Genomic DNA, 23,050 nt, shown 5'->3' with positions numbered 1-23,050 from the left:
AGAAGGCGATGGCGACCCACTCCAGTACTCTTGCCTGGAAAATGCCATGGACGGAGGAGCCTGGTAGGCTGCAGGCCATGGGGTCGCACAGAGTCAGGCACGACTGAAGTGACTTAGCCGCAGCGGCAGCAGCAGGACAGTATGCTATTGGGAATACAACAACACACACAGATCCAGATCGATGGAATAAAGTTGAGGGTCCAGAAACAAACCCCGGCATCCATGGTCAACTCATCTCTGACACAGAAGGGGAGAATATCCAAATGGGAACAAGAAAGCCTCTTCAATAAATGTCCATGGGAAAACCAGACAGCTACATCTGAAGAACGCTATTGGTTTTGATCTCACACCACCTCAATATCGGGGAAAAACCTCACCCTAAAGACTGATATCATGAGATAGCTAGAAAGAAGCGTAGGTCAAAGGCTCCTTAACATCAGAGTCTCCTTGCCATTTGCTGGGCGGAGGTAGAAATGGGTCTCTTCAAGTAAGGGAAAGAGGAAAACGAAGTACGCCAACGGGTTTCCATCCAATGGAACCTCTTCACAACAGAGAAGCTAAGCATTCAGAAATGCAAAAGATAGGAAACGGAACATGAGAGACTCCTTGCAAGTGGTGTATCTGAGAAGGGGTTCATATGGAAAGAGACGAAGAATGCACAGCACTCAGATTCCAAGAAACACCACCACCACCCTTGACCCTTCCCCCATGACCAACTCCGACCTAAAGCCTTTCTCTCCCTCTAACCTATCCCTAAAACATAACCCTCATCTAATCATATACATGTGCATTCCTAGCATCCATCCATCCACACACGAGAGAGAAAGAGGAAGACACAGACTGAATCGAGAAGGGAAAAGAGAGGGACAGAGCCAGAGAGAGACACGGAACCAGAGAGAGGAAAGGAATCGACGGTCCAGACTTTTCATCAATCTGTCTCGAAGGTAGAAGCAACGACAGCGCCCATCCACCCCAGAAGGGGGAAAAGGACGGAAGGTTTGGAGAGGAAAAGACAAGAACGCAGGGAGCCCTTAGAAGCTCAGCCACCCGCAGAAGCCGAGCTGGGACACTTGAACAGAATCTCAATGGAAACAGAGGACCAGAAAGTTGGCTACTCTTTTCTATAAGAGAGGGAGACCTTCGAGTCTTCCTTTCGGTCCTCCAACTTGGATGCGGGGTCTCAAAACAGTCAGGAGGGGGAGTGCCTTTTCCTGGGTACCACGGCGCATCCAGGCCTCGTTCTGCCCCATTCTGTGCTGTGTCAGCCCTGGATGGAGTCTTTCTTTCTGAAGTCTCAGCGCACAAGCTCCACGTGATATCGGCCCCAGGTGGAAAGGCATGGAGCTGCTCGTAGGCCGACAGAACTAGGAAGCAGATGGGAGAATGACCCCCACTCTGCAGATGGAGAGACTGGGGAAACCCTGAGGGGCATACGCTTGTCCAGGGCCACACCACTTATGAGAAGAAGGAGCCTGGTCTGAGAGCAGCGGGGTCCTCGGAGCTCAGGCCCTGGCTGCACCCAGGCCTCCCCAGGGCTGTGGGCTGGGCAGTGTGGCTGTCACTGTGCCTGCACATGGCCTAAGGGGGGTGGTCGAGCAGTCAGAAACCCAGAGATTCCCTTGGGAAGCTTTGGGGAAGGGACCTCAGCACGAACCCCAGGAAATGATGTCACCTGCCGGCAACAGAACCCAACAGAACCCGCAACCCGGGTATCCAGGCCTCCAGAGCGGAGAGGAGCCCCCAGCCAGATCACTTGCTGCCAGGATGTTCTGCTGTTTGCCCCTGCCCAGAGGCCGGGGCCTCAGGAGAGCTCACAGGCAGTGTGCGTGGGCACCCTGTCAACGTTGGCTCAGGGCACCCCCGAGAGGCCTCTGGCCCTTTGCCCGGAGAAACAGAAAGGTAACACGGGGAGCCCCAGGCCGGGCCAGGCCACCTCTCCCATGCCACCCGGAAACACCGGGTCCTTTGCCTGTGTGTGTGGATGCGGGTTTCTCGGGGTGTGTCTCCCTCAAGGAAGCCCAGGCGGATGTGGGGTCAGAAGCCGACGGGCAAGTTGTGTCCACACCCCAGGGGAGAGCAGGCTGGCTGGGATGGGGAGAGTGCGGGCAGCGCCGGCCGCCCAGGCTGGCCTCACACCCTCAGGTGGGTCTCTTTCCTCCCGGGTGGGGATCTGAGCAGACACACGTCTCTGACCCTTCTGGGAAGAGAAGTTCGAGCAGGCAGAAGCAGCGGCTCCACTGGCCAGGCCCAGCTCGGAAAAGTCCCAGCACGGCTGGCTGACGGTCACTGTCGTTGCAGAGCTTCCCACGTGATGAGGCCGAGGACGGGGACACCCCGTCCACCTCCCGGAGGGAGGGGTCGGAGCACCACCCCCCCGCCCCTGAGGCCCAGTGCAGGCTCCAGGTGAGCGTGCCCACGGAGGCATCAGCCCCACCGGGGGCGAAGCGGAGGCGGGGAAGGCCTGCTGCCGAGACACCGCCCAGGATACACCCGGCGGCCCAGTCTGAGGCTGCCACGGAGCTCAGCACACCCGGCTCCGACCCGGAGTCCCGAGAACCCCGGCCTCTGAGGCAGCAGGAGGACCTGGAGCCCAGCACGCCAGAGCACAGAGGTGAGGACGCTGGGGCTGGTGCACGGGAGTGTGTGGGGAGGGGGTGCTGAGCTACACAGGGACGAGTCCCCGAAAGATGCTGCTGGGCCTACAGCAAGCGCTGGCCTCACACCCCCACCCCCATCTTGCACACTTCAGTCCCAAAAGACATCCGACCCTGGGTATTCTTTGGGAATCTCTTGGAAGCTTTCTGTCCCGGGATACGCACATGCCAAGGCTGGCCTGTGGGCAAACTTTGCTTCTCCCCCAGCTCTAGCACTGGCCTCCAACTGGAACCAGGCTCCACTTCCCAGACCTGTCCCTACAGAGGTGGTGGCTCCAGGTGCAGGACCCAGGGATCCACCGAGGGCAGATGGAGAACCGAGACTTGCCCTCGCAGAGACACCAGGCCAGCTGGGTTCTGGCCAGCACACCGGGCAGATCGGATCTCCGTGCCTGCAGGACCCCCAGCCCCAGGCACTGATGTCCCACCCCCTCAGCCAGAACCTCCACCTCCACGTGCACCTGTACCTGCTCGGGCTTTGGCAGGAGAACCCGAGGCAGAGGAGGAGTCACCGCCTCGGCAGGGAGAGCCTGCCCTGGCTCCCGCGCAACACCCAGACGCCGACGATGACTCACCCGCCCCTGCAGGAAGAACGAGCCCCCGCTCTGGACAGAGACCCAGAGCCCTTGCCGGAAACACCACGTCCAGGGGAGCGGTCGGCTCTGCCGCCTCCATCCCTGTCGGCTCACCGTGGACGCCGTCAACTCGGTCTGCCCCCAGGGGACATGGAGTTCCTTTCCCCTGAACTGCTTTGCATTTGGTTTGTTTCCACCTTACTGGTGATGTTTTACTTTTTGTATGGTTTCGTGTATTTTTGTTGGTTAAGTTGGGATTAGTAAACTTTTTCATCATTGTTGCAATTTGGGAACACTGTTGTGTGACTCTGGTGATACTGTGTTACCATCACCACTTTGTGGTTTCAGACCCGTTTGATCTTTATGCCCCACCCCCCAACAAAGCCTGGATTCAAGGCAAGCACGCCCTGTTCATCCCTCCCCCCGATCCTGAACACAATTTCAACTTTTCTTTCTGCATTCCTTCCTATATTCTTGGTGTCCCCAATCAATGACTCTCAGTGAAATGACTGAAGGAGTTTCTTTCGGACTCTCCACCTACTGTAAGACTCCATTGGAGAGTTCTCATTTTTATGTCATTTGAACTAGCCTTTGATAGCTGACAGGACGGTGTACGTCCTTTCAAGATATCATGTGCCAAACGAAGCCCTGTTGGCAAATGCCATCATTATCTCCAGGCAGGCATTGCTGTTTGAAGGGTGACATCTCAGCCAGAAGGCAGAGGCTGAGCTCCTCTTGTTGCACCAGCTCCCAAAAGAAGCCAAGAAAGGGAGCTGGAACAACAAACCACCCCAACGCCCAGGAAAGCGTTCTTCACGACAGAAGGCTAGAAAATGACCCAACAACCTTGTGGCCCAGAACCCCTCTAGAAAAATCACTGTTCCATAAAAAAGAGAAACACGTGGGAAGTTCCAAGGAGAGGCAATGCCCATGGCCAGTGTACTTTAGAGACGGCCTGACCGCTCCGGGGAAGACACGCACCGACGGAACCCCTTGGGAAACAGCAGTGAGAGTCCTCACCGTCGTAAGGGTTTCCTCTGGGGACAACCTGCCCTGGGCACCACATGGGGGAGCAGACCGGCTTCTCTTCCTCTGCCCCCACACCATTCACTCATGAAGGCAGCTCAGGTGTTCTCATGCCCTGCCTGCCTGCCTGCCTGCCTGCCTGGCTCATCCGTGAGCTGTGACCACCTCCAGGGCAGGACTCCACCTTCTCCTCTCTGTGTACCGTGAATCTGCACACAGTGGGCTTTCAGAACCTTAGGAGACTTGAGCCATTCCCACTCGAGCCAGAACCCTCCCCAGGAAGGAAAACGGCTGTGGAGTCATTTTGGCCCCTGCACTGGTTCCGAAAGCCTGGCGGCTCCTACAGCCTCTACGGTGTGAAGAGGGAGGCCCCTTTTGACAGAGCTTTCCGGCTGTCAGATCTAAGCTGTTGTTTCACTGTCAGCTGTGTCTCTTCCGTTGCAGCCAGGTGGGCCACGCTGCTCCAAAGGGGCTCACAAGCTGAGTGGCAAGGGAGGTATTGAGAGGACAGGGATGGCTACAACGTGCTGCAAACTGAGTGAGGGTCCCCACAATCCTCAGCAAAGGTCTGTGGTGTGCAAGTGGGGAGTAGAGGGCCCCCAAGTTCCAAAGGAAGGGAGGTACTCGGGAGCTAAAGCCCTTGGCTGCTGTGGTAGCAGCTGCAGATGGCAGCTCGTCCACAGTGCACTTCGAATGAGGTCATATGAGCGGGACTCTGGAAATGGCTCCGAAATCAAGAGAAAGGGGTCAGGGTATGTGGGAATCCGGCGGGGGTGGGGGGTGGATGAAGGAAGGTGTCCTTCCTCTCTCCAGTGCAATTTGGTTTGGTGAGTCTCAAAGCTACCAGATGGCACTTCCCAAGTCAGGCCCCCGCAGGAATCAGGGTGGGCTGCGTGCCTCGGCCCCTGCCACAGGGACAAGCCACACCAGTGGCCTCCCTGAGCTCCAATGGCCGGATCTGGGGGTTCTGTCTGGGTGCACACCTCCTTGCTGTGGCCAAGTTCCCCCCTTCTCTGAGCACCAGCTTCATCCTCTCGAATGAGGACATCGATTGCTACCTTGGCACGTTACTCTCTTCATCCTGTGAAGACTCATTAGGCTTATCCTACAATTACTAGCTGGCCCGAAGAGATATCTCCTGAATCCAGATTAAGCTGGAGTCTCCCAGGCTCATCTGGCATGTCTTCCCTGAAGTCTGCCAAAACCCACACCCTTGCATTTCCAGGGACTCCCCTTAGCCAGCTGGGCAGAAAACCCAGCATGGTTCAAACAAGCTGACAGACAAGCGGGAGAGGACTCACGGGCAGACGGCCTCCCTCAGGTCTCGGGTGGAGCTCTGGGACCACAGCAGCAGCGGGCCATCCCAGCGCCTTGGGCTCAGCAGCGCCCTCATTCTCAGGCCGGCGGCTCTGCCCTGAGGGGAGCAGGAAGGTCACCAACTGCCGCAGGCGGACCTCAAGCCCCTCCCACTGCTGGAGCCTGACCTCCCCCGGCCCCACCCCTTCCCCTACCCCAGCAGGACGAGAGCTCGTCTTCCCCTGGCTTCCAACGTGAGGCCCGGCCCTGGGCCCCGATTGGGCACTGCCCCAGTCCGGAGCCAATCACAGTGGCCAGGGAGGTGGAACGCACCGATTGGCCAGGGCCAGGTCATGTGACCATACTCCCCAGGAAACTCAAATATTACCAAGATTCCCTAACAAACCAATGAACAAAATTATCCAGTAAAGGCAAACCGTACATTTTAATGAGGCCAATGTCACAGAAAAAAAAAAAAAATCCTTCACAATGAACTGCTCAAGGAAGCTACTAAATAAGCTTTCAGAAAAGTGAAGTCGTTTTTTTTTTTTTTTTTAATAGGGTGACGGAGAGCTATACCTTTCCCATCTATGTGAATTTAGGTTTAAACTAGATTTCCCTCGGCTATTATATAAGACAAAAAACCCCACATCACCCCCTTTCACTCCCCCCACCCCCAAAAAGTGTTTTAGTCTATTGAATTTTTGTGTCCTCAGTTGTGTCTGATTCACGGCAACTCACGAACTCCACACAGCCAGGCTCTTCCGTCCATGGAATTCAGGGCAATTTTTTCTGTCACAGCAAATGCCCACCCTGGGTGATCCAAAGGCAAGGGCTCAGAGGCTCCTGAGAGACTAACTCCTTTCAGCTGAGCACAGAGCTGGCTCCTCACTGGGATGCCTGTGGCCTGGGGCTCCCAGAGGGGAGAGCAGCACTCGCCCCACCGTGTGGTCACTGCTGGAAGTGCAGGCAGCTCCTCACTCCCCCTTGACAGTGTCCCTGAGGGCAGAACAGTGTGAATCTACTCAAGGTGGAAACGCAAACTCCGATGCAACCAAACTTCCCACAAGGTCTCCAAAACCACTCAGGAACAGGGAATTGGAAACTGCAGGGCATGACATGAATGGAGATGGAGACTTGACACCTTACACCGAGTTCACTTCCAGTTATCCCTAGACAAAGTTTCCATGAAAACTTGTCACAAATCTAGAAGAGCAATGAGCAGAAACCGGACATGTGCTTTGAGTCTTCACACACAAAACGAAAAGGCAGCTCACAAAACAACCCAGAGAATACAGTGGACTTTGCAAAATCAAAGATATCTACTGTGGGAAAGACCTCATTACAAAAGCAAAAGACAGGTCATACATCGCGAGACGAATGAGTGGAAACACAAAGCTTCTCAAGGATGTGTCTCCAAACAGACAAAGAACACCAACACGACAAGCCTGTGAAAACTAGGGAAAGGTCTGAAGGGACAGCAGACTGAGGAAGACACACACAGAGTATCCCGGATGATGTCCAGCACTGAGGGCCTGGAGAAACAACAGTCTAGTTGCACTCCCTCAGGCCTGTGTGACCCTGGATGAGGCCTCTGTTTCCCGGTGGCTCTGAGAGATGGACAGGGAGGAAGGGGAAGAGAAATCACTTGCATTTCTAATACTCACAGCAAAGTCTTCCAATGAGAAGGGAATTATCACCCCCACTGACAATGCCATTCACTGAAGTGATACCCACGAGTCCATCTAACCCAGAAGGGAAGGAAGGACCTGTCCTGACAAAACGGCGAGAGATGGAAGAAGGAAGATCAAGCCCACACCAACCACTGGAAAGAGAAGCTGTGCTCAGGGCTTGAAAGAATTCCTATTGGGAAAATGATGTCACAGCCCCACAAGGCAATCCACAGCTTCGATGCTATTCCTCCCAAAATGCCAATGCATTTTCGCACCGAACAAAGAATTGCAAAAGGGGTACGGAAACAGAAAAGAGCCTAAATTGTCAATACAATCCGACGAAAAAGCCCCGATACGGACATCCAAGGTTGTGTGAAAGGAAATTAGACGACCAAACTAGGATCCTCAGGAGAGTATCGGAGAAGGCGATGGCGACCCACTCCAGTACTCTTGCCTGGAAAATGCCATGGACGGAGGAGCCTGGTAGGCTGCAGGCCATGGGGTCGCACAGAGTCAGGCACGACTGAAGTGACTTAGCCGCAGCGGCAGCAGCAGGACAGTATGCTATTGGGAATACAACAACACACACAGATCCAGATCGATGGAATAAAGTTGAGGGTCCAGAAACAAACCCCGGCATCCATGGTCAACTCATCTCTGACACAGAAGGGGAGAATATCCAAATGGGAACAAGAAAGCCTCTTCAATAAATGTCCATGGGAAAACCAGACAGCTACATCTGAAGAACGCTATTGGTTTTGATCTCACACCACCTCAATATCGGGGAAAAACCTCACCCTAAAGACTGATATCATGAGATAGCTAGAAAGAAGCGTAGGTCAAAGGCTCCTTAACATCAGAGTCTCCTTGCCATTTGCTGGGCGGAGGTAGAAATGGGTCTCTTCAAGTAAGGGAAAGAGGAAAACGAAGTACGCCAACGGGTTTCCATCCAATGGAACCTCTTCACAACAGAGAAGCTAAGCATTCAGAAATGCAAAAGATAGGAAACGGAACATGAGAGACTCCTTGCAAGTGGTGTATCTGAGAAGGGGTTCATATGGAAAGAGACGAAGAATGCACAGCACTCAGATTCCAAGAAACACCACCACCACCCTTGACCCTTCCCCCATGACCAACTCCGACCTAAAGCCTTTCTCTCCCTCTAACCTATCCCTAAAACATAACCCTCATCTAATCATATACATGTGCATTCCTAGCATCCATCCATCCACACACGAGAGAGAAAGAGGAAGACACAGACTGAATCGAGAAGGGAAAAGAGAGGGACAGAGCCAGAGAGAGACACGGAACCAGAGAGAGGAAAGGAATCGACGGTCCAGACTTTTCATCAATCTGTCTCGAAGGTAGAAGCAACGACAGCGCCCATCCACCCCAGAAGGGGGAAAAGGACGGAAGGTTTGGAGAGGAAAAGACAAGAACGCAGGGAGCCCTTAGAAGCTCAGCCACCCGCAGAAGCCGAGCTGGGACACTTGAACAGAATCTCAATGGAAACAGAGGACCAGAAAGTTGGCTACTCTTTTCTATAAGAGAGGGAGACCTTCGAGTCTTCCTTTCGGTCCTCCAACTTGGATGCGGGGTCTCAAAACAGTCAGGAGGGGGAGTGCCTTTTCCTGGGTACCACGGCGCATCCAGGCCTCGTTCTGCCCCATTCTGTGCTGTGTCAGCCCTGGATGGAGTCTTTCTTTCTGAAGTCTCAGCGCACAAGCTCCACGTGATATCGGCCCCAGGTGGAAAGGCATGGAGCTGCTCGTAGGCCGACAGAACTAGGAAGCAGATGGGAGAATGACCCCCACTCTGCAGATGGAGAGACTGGGGAAACCCTGAGGGGCATACGCTTGTCCAGGGCCACACCACTTATGAGAAGAAGGAGCCTGGTCTGAGAGCAGCGGGGTCCTCGGAGCTCAGGCCCTGGCTGCACCCAGGCCTCCCCAGGGCTGTGGGCTGGGCAGTGTGGCTGTCACTGTGCCTGCACATGGCCTAAGGGGGGTGGTCGAGCAGTCAGAAACCCAGAGATTCCCTTGGGAAGCTTTGGGGAAGGGACCTCAGCACGAACCCCAGGAAATGATGTCACCTGCCGGCAACAGAACCCAACAGAACCCGCAACCCGGGTATCCAGGCCTCCAGAGCGGAGAGGAGCCCCCAGCCAGATCACTTGCTGCCAGGATGTTCTGCTGTTTGCCCCTGCCCAGAGGCCGGGGCCTCGGGAGAGCTCACAGGCAGTGTGCGTGGGCACCCTGTCAACGTTGGCTCAGGGCACCCCCGAGAGGCCTCTGGCCCTTTGCCCGGAGAAACAGAAAGGTAACACGGGGAGCCCCAGGCCGGGCCAGGCCACCTCTCCCATGCCACCCGGAAACACCGGGTCCTTTGCCTGTGTGTGTGGATGCGGGTTTCTCGGGGTGTGTCTCCCTCAAGGAAGCCCAGGCGGATGTGGGGTCAGAAGCCGACGGGCAAGTTGTGTCCACACCCCAGGGGAGAGCAGGCTGGCTGGGATGGGGAGAGTGCGGGCAGCGCCGGCCGCCCAGGCTGGCCTCACACCCTCAGGTGGGTCTCTTTCCTCCCGGGTGGGGATCTGAGCAGACACACGTCTCTGACCCTTCTGGGAAGAGAAGTTCGAGCAGGCAGAAGCAGCGGCTCCACTGGCCAGGCCCAGCTCGGAAAAGTCCCAGCACGGCTGGCTGACGGTCACTGTCGTTGCAGAGCTTCCCACGTGATGAGGCCGAGGACGGGGACACCCCGTCCACCTCCCGGAGGGAGGGGTCGGAGCACCACCCCCCCGCCCCTGAGGCCCAGTGCAGGCTCCAGGTGAGCGTGCCCACGGAGGCATCAGCCCCACCGGGGGCGAAGCGGAGGCGGGGAAGGCCTGCTGCCGAGACACCGCCCAGGATACACCCGGCGGCCCAGTCTGAGGCTGCCACGGAGCTCAGCACACCCGGCTCCGACCCGGAGTCCCGAGAACCCCGGCCTCTGAGGCAGCAGGAGGACCTGGAGCCCAGCACGCCAGAGCACAGAGGTGAGGACGCTGGGGCTGGTGCACGGGAGTGTGTGGGGAGGGGGTGCTGAGCTACACAGGGACGAGTCCCCGAAAGATGCTGCTGGGCCTACAGCAAGCGCTGGCCTCACACCCCCACCCCCATCTTGCACACTTCAGTCCCAAAAGACATCCGACCCTGGGTATTCTTTGAGAATCTCTTGGAAGCTTTCTGTCCCGGGATACGCACATGCCAAGGCTGGCCTGTGGGCAAACTTTGCTTCTCCCCCAGCTCTAGCACTGGCCTCCAACTGGAACCAGGCTCCACTTCCCAGACCTGTCCCTACAGAGGTGGTGGCTCCAGGTGCAGGACCCAGGGATCCACCGAGGGCAGATGGAGAACCGAGACTTGCCCTCGCAGAGACACCAGGCCAGCTGGGTTCTGGCCAGCACACCGGGCAGATCGGATCTCCGTGCCTGCAGGACCCCCAGCCCCAGGCACTGATGTCCCACCCCCTCAGCCAGAACCTCCACCTCCACGTGCACCTGTACCTGCTCGGGCTTTGGCAGGAGAACCCGAGGCAGAGGAGGAGTCACCGCCTCGGCAGGGAGAGCCTGCCCTGGCTCCCGCGCAACACCCAGACGCCGACGATGACTCACCCGCCCCTGCAGGAAGAACGAGCCCCCGCTCTGGACAGAGACCCAGAGCCCTTGCCGGAAACACCACGTCCAGGGGAGCGGTCGGCTCTGCCGCCTCCATCCCTGTCGGCTCACCGTGGACGCCGTCAACTCGGTCTGCCCCCAGGGGACATGGAGTTCCTTTCCCCTGAACTGCTTTGCATTTGGTTTGTTTCCACCTTACTGGTGATGTTTTACTTTTTGTATGGTTTCGTGTATTTTTGTTGGTTAAGTTGGGATTAGTAAACTTTTTCATCATTGTTGCAATTTGGGAACACTGTTGTGTGACTCTGGTGATACTGTGTTACCATCACCACTTTGTGGTTTCAGACCCGTTTGATCTTTATGCCCCACCCCCCAACAAAGCCTGGATTCAAGGCAAGCACGCCCTGTTCATCCCTCCCCCCCGATCCTGAACACAATTTCAACTTTTCTTTCTGCATTCCTTCCTATATTCTTGGTGTCCCCAATCAATGACTCTCAGTGAAATGACTGAAGGAGTTTCTTTCGGACTCTCCACCTACTGTAAGACTCCATTGGAGAGTTCTCATTTTTATGTCATTTGAACTAGCCTTTGATAGCTGACAGGACGGTGTACGTCCTTTCAAGATATCATGTGCCAAACGAAGCCCTGTTGGCAAATGCCATCATTATCTCCAGGCAGGCATTGCTGTTTGAAGGGTGACATCTCAGCCAGAAGGCAGAGGCTGAGCTCCTCTTGTTGCACCAGCTCCCAAAAGAAGCCAAGAAAGGGAGCTGGAACAACAAACCACCCCAACGCCCAGGAAAGCGTTCTTCACGACAGAAGGCTAGAAAATGACCCAACAACCTTGTGGCCCAGAACCCCTCTAGAAAAATCACTGTTCCATAAAAAAGAGAAACACGTGGGAAGTTCCAAGGAGAGGCAATGCCCATGGCCAGTGTACTTTAGAGACGGCCTGACCGCTCCGGGGAAGACACGCACCGACGGAACCCCTTGGGAAACAGCAGTGAGAGTCCTCACCGTCGTAAGGGTTTCCTCTGGGGACAACCTGCCCTGGGCACCACATGGGGGAGCAGACCGGCTTCTCTTCCTCTGCCCCCACACCATTCACTCATGAAGGCAGCTCAGGTGTTCTCATGCCCTGCCTGCCTGCCTGCCTGCCTGCCTGGCTCATCCGTGAGCTGTGACCACCTCCAGGGCAGGACTCCACCTTCTCCTCTCTGTGTACCGTGAATCTGCACACAGTGGGCTTTCAGAACCTTAGGAGACTTGAGCCATTCCCGCTCGAGCCAGAACCCTCCCCAGGAAGGAAAACGGCTGTGGAGTCATTTTGGCCCCTGCACTGCTTCCGAAAGCCTGGCGGCTCCTACAGCCTCTACGGTGTGAAGAGGGAGGTCCCTTTTGACAGAGCTTTCCGGCTGTCAGATCTAAGCTGTTGTTTCACTGTCAGCTGTGTCTCTTCCGTTGCAGCCAGGTGGGCCACGCTGCTCCAAAGGGGCTCACAAGCTGAGTGGCAAGGGAGGTATTGAGAGGACAGGGATGGCTACAACGTGCTGCAAACTGAGTGAGGGTCCCCACAATCCTCAGCAAAGGTCTGTGGTGTGCAAGTGGGGAGTAGAGGGCCCCCAAGTTCCAAAGGAAGGGAGGTACTCGGGAGCTAAAGCCCTTGGCTGCTGTGGTAGCAGCTGCAGATGGCAGCTCGTCCACAGTGCACTTCGAATGAGGTCATATGAGCGGGACTCTGGAAATGGCTCCGAAATCAAGAGAAAGGGGTCAGGGTATGTGGGAATCCGGCGGGGGTGGGGGGTGGATGAAGGAAGGTGTCCTTCCTCTCTCCAGTGCAATTTGGTTTGGTGAGTCTCAAAGCTACCAGATGGCACTTCCCAAGTCAGGCCCCCGCAGGAATCAGGGTGGGCTGCGTGCCTCGGCCCCTGCCACAGGGACAAGCCACACCAGTGGCCTCCCTGAGCTCCAATGGCCGGATCTGGGGGTTCTGTCTGGGTGCACACCTCCTTGCTGTGGCCAAGTTCCCCCCTTCTCTGAGCACCAGCTTCATCCTCTCGAATGAGGACATCGATTGCTACCTTGGCACGTTACTCTCTTCATCCTGTGAAGACTCATTAGGCTTATCCTACAATTACTAGCTGGCCCGAAGAGATATCTCCTGAATCCAGATTAAGCTGGAGTCTCCCAGGCTCATCTGGCATGTCTTCCCTGAAGTCTGCCAAAACCCACACCCTTGCATTTCCAGGGACTCCCCTTAGCCAGCTGGGCAGAAAACCCAGCATGGTTCAAACAAGCTGACAGACAAGCGGGAGAGGACTCACGGGCAGACGGCCTCCCTCAGGTCTCGGGTGGAGCTCTGGGACCACAGCAGCAGCGGGCCATCCCAGCGCCTTGGGCTCAGCAGCGCCCTCATTCTCAGGCCGGCGGCTCTGCCCTGAGGGGAGCAGGAAGGTCACCAACTGCCGCAGGCGGACCTCAAGCCCCTCCCACTGCTGGAGCCTGACCTCCCCCGGCCCCACCCCTTCCCCTACCCCAGCAGGACGAGAGCTCGTCTTCCCCTGGCTTCCAACGTGAGGCCCGGCCCTGGGCCCCGATTGGGCACTGCCCCAGTCCGGAGCCAATCACAGTGGCCAGGGAGGTGGAACGCACCGATTGGCCAGGGCCAGGTCATGTGACCATACTCCCCAGGAAACTCAAATATTACCAAGATTCCCTAACAAACCAATGAACAAAATTATCCAGTAAAGGCAAACCGTACATTTTAATGAGGCCAATGTCACAGAAAAAAAAAAAAAAATCCTTCACAATGAACTGCTCAAGGAAGCTACTAAATAAGCTTTCAGAAAAGTGAAGTCGTTTTTTTTTTTTTTTTTTAATAGGGTGACGGAGAGCTATACCTTTCCCATCTATGTGAATTTAGGTTTAAACTAGATTTCCCTCGGCTATTATATAAGACAAAAAACCCCACATCACCCCCTTTCACTCCCCCCACCCCCAAAAAGTGTTTTAGTCTATTGAATTTTTGTGTCCTCAGTTGTGTCTGATTCACGGCAACTCACGAACTCCACACAGCCAGACTCTTCCGTCCATGGAATTCAGGGCAATTTTTTCTGTCACAGCAAATGCCCACCCTGGGTGATCCAAAGGCAAGGGCTCAGAGGCTCCTGAGAGACTAACTCCTTTCAGCTGAGCACAGAGCTGGCTCCTCACTGGGATGCCTGTGGCCTGGGGCTCCCAGAGGGGAGAGCAGCACTCGCCCCACCGTGTGGTCACTGCTGGAAGTGCAGGCAGCTCCTCACTCCCCCTTGACAGTGTCCCTGAGGGCAGAACAGTGTGAATCTACTCAAGGTGGAAACGCAAACTCCGATGCAACCAAACTTCCCACAAGGTCTCCAAAACCACTCAGGAACAGGGAATTGGAAACTGCAGGGCATGACATGAATGGAGATGGAGACTTGACACCTTACACCGAGTTCACTTCCAGTTATCCCTAGACAAAGTTTCCATGAAAACTTGTCACAAATCTAGAAGAGCAATGAGCAGAAACCGGACATGTGCTTTGAGTCTTCACACACAAAACGAAAAGGCAGCTCACAAAACAACCCAGAGAATACAGTGGACTTTGCAAAATCAAAGATATCTACTGTGGGAAAGACCTCATTACAAAAGCAAAAGACAGGTCATACATCGCGAGACGAATGAGTGGAAACACAAAGCTTCTCAAGGATGTGTCTCCAAACAGACAAAGAACACCAACACGACAAGCCTGTGAAAACTAGGGAAAGGTCTGAAGGGACAGCAGACTGAGGAAGACACACACAGAGTATCCCGGATGATGTCCAGCACTGAGGGCCTGGAGAAACAACAGTCTAGTTGCACTCCCTCAGGCCTGTGTGACCCTGGATGAGGCCTCTGTTTCCCGGTGGCTCTGAGAGATGGACAGGGAGGAAGGGGAAGAGAAATCACTTGCATTTCTAATACTCACAGCAAAGTCTTCCAATGAGAAGGGAATTATCACCCCCACTGACAATGCCATTCACTGAAGTGATACCCACGAGTCCATCTAACCCAGAAGGGAAGGAAGGACCTGTCCTGACAAAACGGCGAGAGATGGAAGAAGGAAGATCAAGCCCACACCAACCACTGGAAAGAGAAGCTGTGCTCAGGGCTTGAAAGAATTCCTATTGGGAAAATGATGTCACAGCCCCACAAGGCAATCCACAGCTTCGATGCTATTCCTCCCAAAAGGCCAATGCATTTTCGCACCGAACAAAGAATTGCAAAAGGGGTACGGAAACAGAAAAGAGCCTAAATTGTCAATACAATCCGACGAAAAAGCCCCGATACGGACATCCAAGGTTGTGTGAAAGGAAATTAGACGACCAAACTAGGATCCTCAGGAGAGTATCGGAGAAGGCGATGGCGACCCACTCCAGTACTCTTGCCTGGAAAATGCCATGGACGGAGGAGCCTGGTAGGCTGCAGGCCATGGGGTCGCACAGAGTCAGGCACGACTGAAGTGACTTAGCCGCAGCGGCAGCAGCAGGACAGTATGCTATTGGGAATACAACAACACACACAGATCCAGATCGATGGAATAAAGTTGAGGGTCCAGAAACAAACCCCGGCACCCATGGTCAACTCATCTCTGACACAGAAGGGGAGAATATCCAAATGGGAACAAGAAAGCCTCTTCAATAAATGTCCATGGGAAAACCAGACAGCTACATCTGAAGAACGCTATTGGTTTTGATCTCACACCACCTCAATATCGGGGAAAAACCTCACCCTAAAGACTGATATCATGAGATAGCTAGAAAGAAGCGTAGGTCAAAGGCTCCTTAACATCAGAGTCTCCTTGCCATTTGCTGGGCGGAGGTAGAAATGGGTCTCTTCAAGTAAGGGAAAGAGGAAAACGAAGTACGCCAACGGGTTTCCATCCAATGGAACCTCTTCACAACAGAGAAGCTAAGCATTCAGAAATGCAAAAGATAGGAAACGGAACATGAGAGACTCCTTGCAAGTGGTGTATCTGAGAAGGGGTTCATATGGAAAGAGACGAAGAATGCACAGCACTCAGATTCCAAGAAACACCACCACCACCCTTGACCCTTCCCCCATGACCAACTCCGACCTAAAGCCTTTCTCTCCCTCTAACCTATCCCTAAAACATAACCCTCATCTAATCATATACATGTGCATTCCTAGCATCCATCCATCCACACACGAGAGAGAAAGAGGAAGACACAGACTGAATCGAGAAGGGAAAAGAGAGGGACAGAGCCAGAGAGAGACACGGAACCAGAGAGAGGAAAGGAATCGACGGTCCAGACTTTTCATCAATCTGTCTCGAAGGTAGAAGCAACGACAGCGCCCATCCACCCCAGAAGGGGGAAAAGGACGGAAGGTTTGGAGAGGAAAAGACAAGAACGCAGGGAGCCCTTAGAAGCTCAGCCACCCGCAGAAGCCGAGCTGGGACACTTGAACAGAATCTCAATGGAAACAGAGGACCAGAAAGTTGGCTACTCTTTTCTATAAGAGAGGGAGACCTTCGAGTCTTCCTTTCGGTCCTCCAACTTGGATGCGGGGTCTCAAAACAGTCAGGAGGGGGAGTGCCTTTTCCTGGGTACCACGGCGCATCCAGGCCTCGTTCTGCCCCATTCTGTGCTGTGTCAGCCCTGGATGGAGTCTTTCTTTCTGAAGTCTCAGCGCACAAGCTCCACGTGATATCGGCCCCAGGTGGAAAGGCATGGAGCTGCTCGTAGGCCGACAGAACTAGGAAGCAGATGGGAGAATGACCCCCACTCTGCAGATGGAGAGACTGGGGAAACCCTGAGGGGCATACGCTTGTCCAGGGCCACACCACTTATGAGAAGAAGGAGCCTGGTCTGAGAGCAGCGGGGTCCTCGGAGCTCAGGCCCTGGCTGCACCCAGGCCTCCCCAGGGCTGTGGGCTGGGCAGTGTGGCTGTCACTGTGCCTGCACATGGCCTAAGGGGGGTGGTCGAGCAGTCAGAAACCCAGAGATTCCCTTGGGAAGCTTTGGGGAAGGGACCTCAGCACGAACCCCAGGAAATGATGTCACCTGCCGGCAACAGAACCCAACAGAACCCGCAACCCGGGTATCCAGGCCTCCAGAGCGGAGAGGAGCCCCCAGCCAGATCACTTGCTGCCAGGATGTTCTGCTGTTTGCCCCTGCCCAGAGGCCGGGGCCTCAGGAGAGCTCACAGGCAGTGTGCGTGGGCACCCTGTCAACGTTGGCTCAGGGCACCCCCGAGAGGCCTCTGGCCCTTTGCCCGGAGAAACAGAAAGGTAACACGGGGAGCCCCAGGCCGGGCCAGGCCACCTCTCCCATGCCACCCGGAAACACCAGGTCCTTTGCCTGTGTGTGTGGATGCGGGTTTCTCGGGGTGTGTCTCCCTCAAGGAAGCCCAGGCGGATGTGGGGTCAGAAGCCGACGGGCAAGTTGTGTCCACACCCCAGGGGAGAGCAGGCTGGCTGGGATGGGGAGAGTGCGGGCAGCGCCGGCCGCCCAGGCTGGCCTCACACCCTCAGGTGGGTCTCTTTCCTCCCGGGTGGGGATCTGAGCAGACACACGTCTCTGACCCTTCTGGGAAGAGAAGTTCGAGCAGGCAGAAGCAGCGGCTCCACTGGCCAGGCCCAGCTCGGAAAAGTCCCAGCACGGCTGGCTGACGGTCACTGTCGTTGCAGAGCTTCCCACGTGATGAGGCCGAGGACGGGGACACCCCGTCCACCTCCCGGAGGGAGGGGTCGGAGCACCACCCCCCCGCCCCTGAGGCCCAGTGCAGGCTCCAGGTGAGCGTGCCCACGGAGGCATCAGCCCCACCGGGGGCGAAGCGGAGGCGGGGAAGGCCTGCTGCCGAGACACCGCCCAGGATACACCCGGCGGCCCAGTCTGAGGCTGCCACGGAGCTCAGCACACCCGGCTCCGACCCGGAGTCCCGAGAACCCCGGCCTCTGAGGCAGCAGGAGGACCTGGAGCCCAGCACGCCAGAGCACAGAGGTGAGGACGCTGGGGCTGGTGCACGGGAGTGTGTGGGGAGGGGGTGCTGAGCTACACAGGGACGAGTCCCCGAAAGATGCTGCTGGGCCTACAGCAAGCGCTGGCCTCACACCCCCACCCCCATCTTGCACACTTCAGTCCCAAAAGACATCCGACCCTGGGTATTCTTTGGGAATCTCTTGGAAGCTTTCTGTCCCGGGATACGCACATGCCAAGGCTGGCCTGTGGGCAAACTTTGCTTCTCCCCCAGCTCTAGCACTGGCCTCCAACTGGAACCAGGCTCCACTTCCCAGACCTGTCCCTACAGAGGTGGTGGCTCCAGGTGCAGGACCCAGGGATCCACCGAGGGCAGATGGAGAACCGAGACTTGCCCTCGCAGAGACACCAGGCCAGCTGGGTTCTGGCCAGCACACCGGGCAGATCGGATCTCCGTGCCTGCAGGACCCCCAGCCCCAGGCACTGATGTCCCACCCCCTCAGCCAGAACCTCCACCTCCACGTGCACCTGTACCTGCTCGGGCTTTGGCAGGAGAACCCGAGGCAGAGGAGGAGTCACCGCCTCGGCAGGGAGAGCCTGCCCTGGCTCCCGCGCAACACCCAGACGCCGACGATGACTCACCCGCCCCTGCAGGAAGAACGAGCCCCCGCTCTGGACAGAGACCCAGAGCCCTTGCCGGAAACACCACGTCCAGGGGAGCGGTCGGCTCTGCCGCCTCCATCCCTGTCGGCTCACCGTGGACGCCGTCAACTCGGTCTGCCCCCAGGGGACATGGAGTTCCTTTCCCCTGAACTGCTTTGCATTTGGTTTGTTTCCACCTTACTGGTGATGTTTTACTTTTTGTATGGTTTCGTGTATTTTTGTTGGTTAAGTTGGGATTAGTAAACTTTTTCATCATTGTTGCAATTTGGGAACACTGTTGTGTGACTCTGGTGATACTGTGTTACCATCACCACTTTGTGGTTTCAGACCCGTTTGATCTTTATGCCCCACCCCCCAACAAAGCCTGGATTCAAGGCAAGCACGCCCTGTTCATCCCTCCCCCCGATCCTGAACACAATTTCAACTTTTCTTTCTGCATTCCTTCCTATATTCTTGGTGTCCCCAATCAATGACTCTCAGTGAAATGACTGAAGGAGTTTCTTTCGGACTCTCCACCTACTGTAAGACTCCATTGGAGAGTTCTCATTTTTATGTCATTTGAACTAGCCTTTGATAGCTGACAGGACGGTGTACGTCCTTTCAAGATATCATGTGCCAAACGAAGCCCTGTTGGCAAATGCCATCATTATCTCCAGGCAGGCATTGCTGTTTGAAGGGTGACATCTCAGCCAGAAGGCAGAGGCTGAGCTCCTCTTGTTGCACCAGCTCCCAAAAGAAGCCAAGAAAGGGAGCTGGAACAACAAACCACCCCAACGCCCAGGAAAGCGTTCTTCACGACAGAAGGCTAGAAAATGACCCAACAACCTTGTGGCCCAGAACCCCTCTAGAAAAATCACTGTTCCATAAAAAAGAGAAACACGTGGGAAGTTCCAAGGAGAGGCAATGCCCATGGCCAGTGTACTTTAGAGACGGCCTGACCGCTCCGGGGAAGACACGCACCGACGGAACCCCTTGGGAAACAGCAGTGAGAGTCCTCACCGTCGTAAGGGTTTCCTCTGGGGACAACCTGCCCTGGGCACCACATGGGGGAGCAGACCGGCTTCTCTTCCTCTGCCCCCACACCATTCACTCATGAAGGCAGCTCAGGTGTTCTCATGCCCTGCCTGCCTGCCTGCCTGCCTGCCTGGCTCATCCGTGAGCTGTGACCACCTCCAGGGCAGGACTCCACCTTCTCCTCTCTGTGTACCGTGAATCTGCACACAGTGGGCTTTCAGAACCTTAGGAGACTTGAGCCATTCCCACTCGAGCCAGAACCCTCCCCAGGAAGGAAAACGGCTGTGGAGTCATTTTGGCCCCTGCACTGGTTCCGAAAGCCTGGCGGCTCCTACAGCCTCTACGGTGTGAAGAGGGAGGTCCCTTTTGACAGAGCTTTCCGGCTGTCAGATCTAAGCTGTTGTTTCACTGTCAGCTGTGTCTCTTCCGTTGCAGCCAGGTGGGCCACGCTGCTCCAAAGGGGCTCACAAGCTGAGTGGCAAGGGAGGTATTGAGAGGACAGGGATGGCTACAACGTGCTGCAAACTGAGTGAGGGTCCCCACAATCCTCAGCAAAGGTCTGTGGTGTGCAAGTGGGGAGTAGAGGGCCCCCAAGTTCCAAAGGAAGGGAGGTACTCGGGAGCTAAAGCCCTTGGCTGCTGTGGTAGCAGCTGCAGATGGCAGCTCGTCCACAGTGCACTTCGAATGAGGTCATATGAGCGGGACTCTGGAAATGGCTCCGAAATCAAGAGAAAGGGGTCAGGGTATGTGGGAATCCGGCGGGGGTGGGGGGTGGATGAAGGAAGGTGTCCTTCCTCTCTCCAGTGCAATTTGGTTTGGTGAGTCTCAAAGCTACCAGATGGCACTTCCCAAGTCAGGCCCCCGCAGGAATCAGGGTGGGCTGCGTGCCTCGGCCCCTGCCACAGGGACAAGCCACACCAGTGGCCTCCCTGAGCTCCAATGGCCGGATCTGGGGGTTCTGTCTGGGTGCACACCTCCTTGCTGTGGCCAAGTTCCCCCCTTCTCTGAGCACCAGCTTCATCCTCTCGAATGAGGACATCGATTGCTACCTTGGCACGTTACTCTCTTCATCCTGTGAAGACTCATTAGGCTTATCCTACAATTACTAGCTGGCCCGAAGAGATATCTCCTGAATCCAGATTAAGCTGGAGTCTCCCAGGCTCATCTGGCATGTCTTCCCTGAAGTCTGCCAAAACCCACACCCTTGCATTTCCAGGGACTCCCCTTAGCCAGCTGGGCAGAAAACCCAGCATGGTTCAAACAAGCTGACAGACAAGCGGGAGAGGACTCACGGGCAGACGGCCTCCCTCAGGTCTCGGGTGGAGCTCTGGGACCACAGCAGCAGCGGGCCATCCCAGCGCCTTGGGCTCAGCAGCGCCCTCATTCTCAGGCCGGCGGCTCTGCCCTGAGGGGAGCAGGAAGGTCACCAACTGCCGCAGGCGGACCTCAAGCCCCTCCCACTGCTGGAGCCTGACCTCCCCCGGCCCCACCCCTTCCCCTACCCCAGCAGGACGAGAGCTCGTCTTCCCCTGGCTTCCAACGTGAGGCCCGGCCCTGGGCCCCGATTGGGCACTGCCCCAGTCCGGAGCCAATCACAGTGGCCAGGGAGGTGGAACGCACCGATTGGCCAGGGCCAGGTCATGTGACCATACTCCCCAGGAAACTCAAATATTACCAAGATTCCCTAACAAACCAATGAACAAAATTATCCAGTAAAGGCAAACCGTACATTTTAATGAGGCCAATGTCACAGAAAAAAAAAAAAAAATCCTTCACAATGAACTGCTCAAGGAAGCTACTAAATAAGCTTTCAGAAAAGTGAAGTCGTTTTTTTTTTTTTTTTTTAATAGGGTGACGGAGAGCTATACCTTTCCCATCTATGTGAATTTAGGTTTAAACTAGATTTCCCTCGGCTATTATATAAGACAAAAAACCCCACATCACCCCCTTTCACTCCCCCCACCCCCAAAAAGTGTTTTAGTCTATTGAATTTTTGTGTCCTCAGTTGTGTCTGATTCACGGCAACTCACGAACTCCACACAGCCAGGCTCTTCCGTCCATGGAATTCAGGGCAATTTTTTCTGTCACAGCAAATGCCCACCCTGGGTGATCCAAAGGCAAGGGCTCAGAGGCTCCTGAGAGACTAACTCCTTTCAGCTGAGCACAGAGCTGGCTCCTCACTGGGATGCCTGTGGCCTGGGGCTCCCAGAGGGGAGAGCAGCACTCGCCCCACCGTGTGGTCACTGCTGGAAGTGCAGGCAGCTCCTCACTCCCCCTTGACAGTGTCCCTGAGGGCAGAACAGTGTGAATCTACTCAAGGTGGAAACGCAAACTCCGATGCAACCAAACTTCCCACAAGGTCTCCAAAACCACTCAGGAACAGGGAATTGGAAACTGCAGGGCATGACATGAATGGAGATGGAGACTTGACACCTTACACCGAGTTCACTTCCAGTTATCCCTAGACAAAGTTTCCATGAAAACTTGTCACAAATCTAGAAGAGCAATGAGCAGAAACCGGACATGTGCTTTGAGTCTTCACACACAAAACGAAAAGGCAGCTCACAAAACAACCCAGAGAATACAGTGGACTTTGCAAAATCAAAGATATCTACTGTGGGAAAGACCTCATTACAAAAGCAAAAGACAGGTCATACATCGCGAGACGAATGAGTGGAAACACAAAGCTTCTCAAGGATGTGTCTCCAAACAGACAAAGAACACCAACACGACAAGCCTGTGAAAACTAGGGAAAGGTCTGAAGGGACAGCAGACTGAGGAAGACACACACAGAGTATCCCGGATGATGTCCAGCACTGAGGGCCTGGAGAAACAACAGTCTAGTTGCACTCCCTCAGGCCTGTGTGACCCTGGATGAGGCCTCTGTTTCCCGGTGGCTCTGAGAGATGGACAGGGAGGAAGGGGAAGAGAAATCACTTGCATTTCTAATACTCACAGCAAAGTCTTCCAATGAGAAGGGAATTATCACCCCCACTGACAATGCCATTCACTGAAGTGATACCCACGAGTCCATCTAACCCAGAAGGGAAGGAAGGACCTGTCCTGACAAAACGGCGAGAGATGGAAGAAGGAAGATCAAGCCCACACCAACCACTGGAAAGAGAAGCTGTGCTCAGGGCTTGAAAGAATTCCTATTGGGAAAATGATGTCACAGCCCCACAAGGCAATCCACAGCTTCGATGCTATTCCTCCCAAAAGGCCAATGCATTTTCGCACCGAACAAAGAATTGCAAAAGGGGTACGGAAACAGAAAAGAGCCTAAATTGTCAATACAATCCGACGAAAAAGCCCCGATACGGACATCCAAGGTTGTGTGAAAGGAAATTAGACGACCAAACTAGGATCCTCAGGAGAGTATCGGAGAAGGCGATGGCGACCCACTCCAGTACTCTTGCCTGGAAAATGCCATGGACGGAGGAGCCTGGTAGGCTGCAGGCCATGGGGTCGCACAGAGTCAGGCACGACTGAAGTGAC

General features: G+C 55.2%; 3 protein-coding genes across 3 annotated transcripts; all 3 read left to right on the top strand.

Moving 5' to 3' along the window:
• Positions 1-3,522, top strand: LOC145529860 (uncharacterized). Its single transcript, XM_081550624.1, has 3 exons — positions 1-1,899; positions 2,299-2,611; positions 2,862-3,522. Exons 1-3 carry the CDS (start codon positions 1,663-1,665, stop codon positions 3,488-3,490), a joined length of 1,179 nt encoding a protein of 392 aa, XP_081406750.1. The 5' UTR covers positions 1-1,662; the 3' UTR covers positions 3,491-3,522.
• A 3,128-nt stretch (positions 3,523-6,650) lies between these two features.
• Positions 6,651-11,155, top strand: LOC145529903 (uncharacterized). Its single transcript, XM_081550668.1, has 3 exons — positions 6,651-9,543; positions 9,943-10,255; positions 10,506-11,155. The coding sequence occupies exons 1-3, from the start codon at positions 9,307-9,309 to the stop codon at positions 11,132-11,134; spliced, it is 1,179 nt and encodes a 392-aa protein (XP_081406794.1). The 5' UTR covers positions 6,651-9,306; the 3' UTR covers positions 11,135-11,155.
• A 4,249-nt stretch (positions 11,156-15,404) lies between these two features.
• LOC145529877 (uncharacterized) lies at positions 15,405-18,803 on the top strand. Its single transcript, XM_081550640.1, has 3 exons — positions 15,405-17,190; positions 17,590-17,902; positions 18,153-18,803. Exons 1-3 carry the CDS (start codon positions 16,954-16,956, stop codon positions 18,779-18,781), a joined length of 1,179 nt encoding a protein of 392 aa, XP_081406766.1. The 5' UTR covers positions 15,405-16,953; the 3' UTR covers positions 18,782-18,803.
• The last annotated feature ends 4,247 nt before the right edge of the window (positions 18,804-23,050 follow it).

This window comes from Giraffa tippelskirchi, chromosome 12, assembly GCF_054371585.1.
Source record: "Giraffa tippelskirchi isolate mGirTip1 chromosome 12, T2T-mGirTip1v1.2.pri, whole genome shotgun sequence".
NCBI classification, from domain to species: Eukaryota; Metazoa; Chordata; class Mammalia; order Artiodactyla; family Giraffidae; genus Giraffa; species Giraffa tippelskirchi.
The sequence above is the reverse complement of the archived record's forward strand: the minus strand, read 5'-3'. Positions and strand labels throughout refer to the sequence as shown.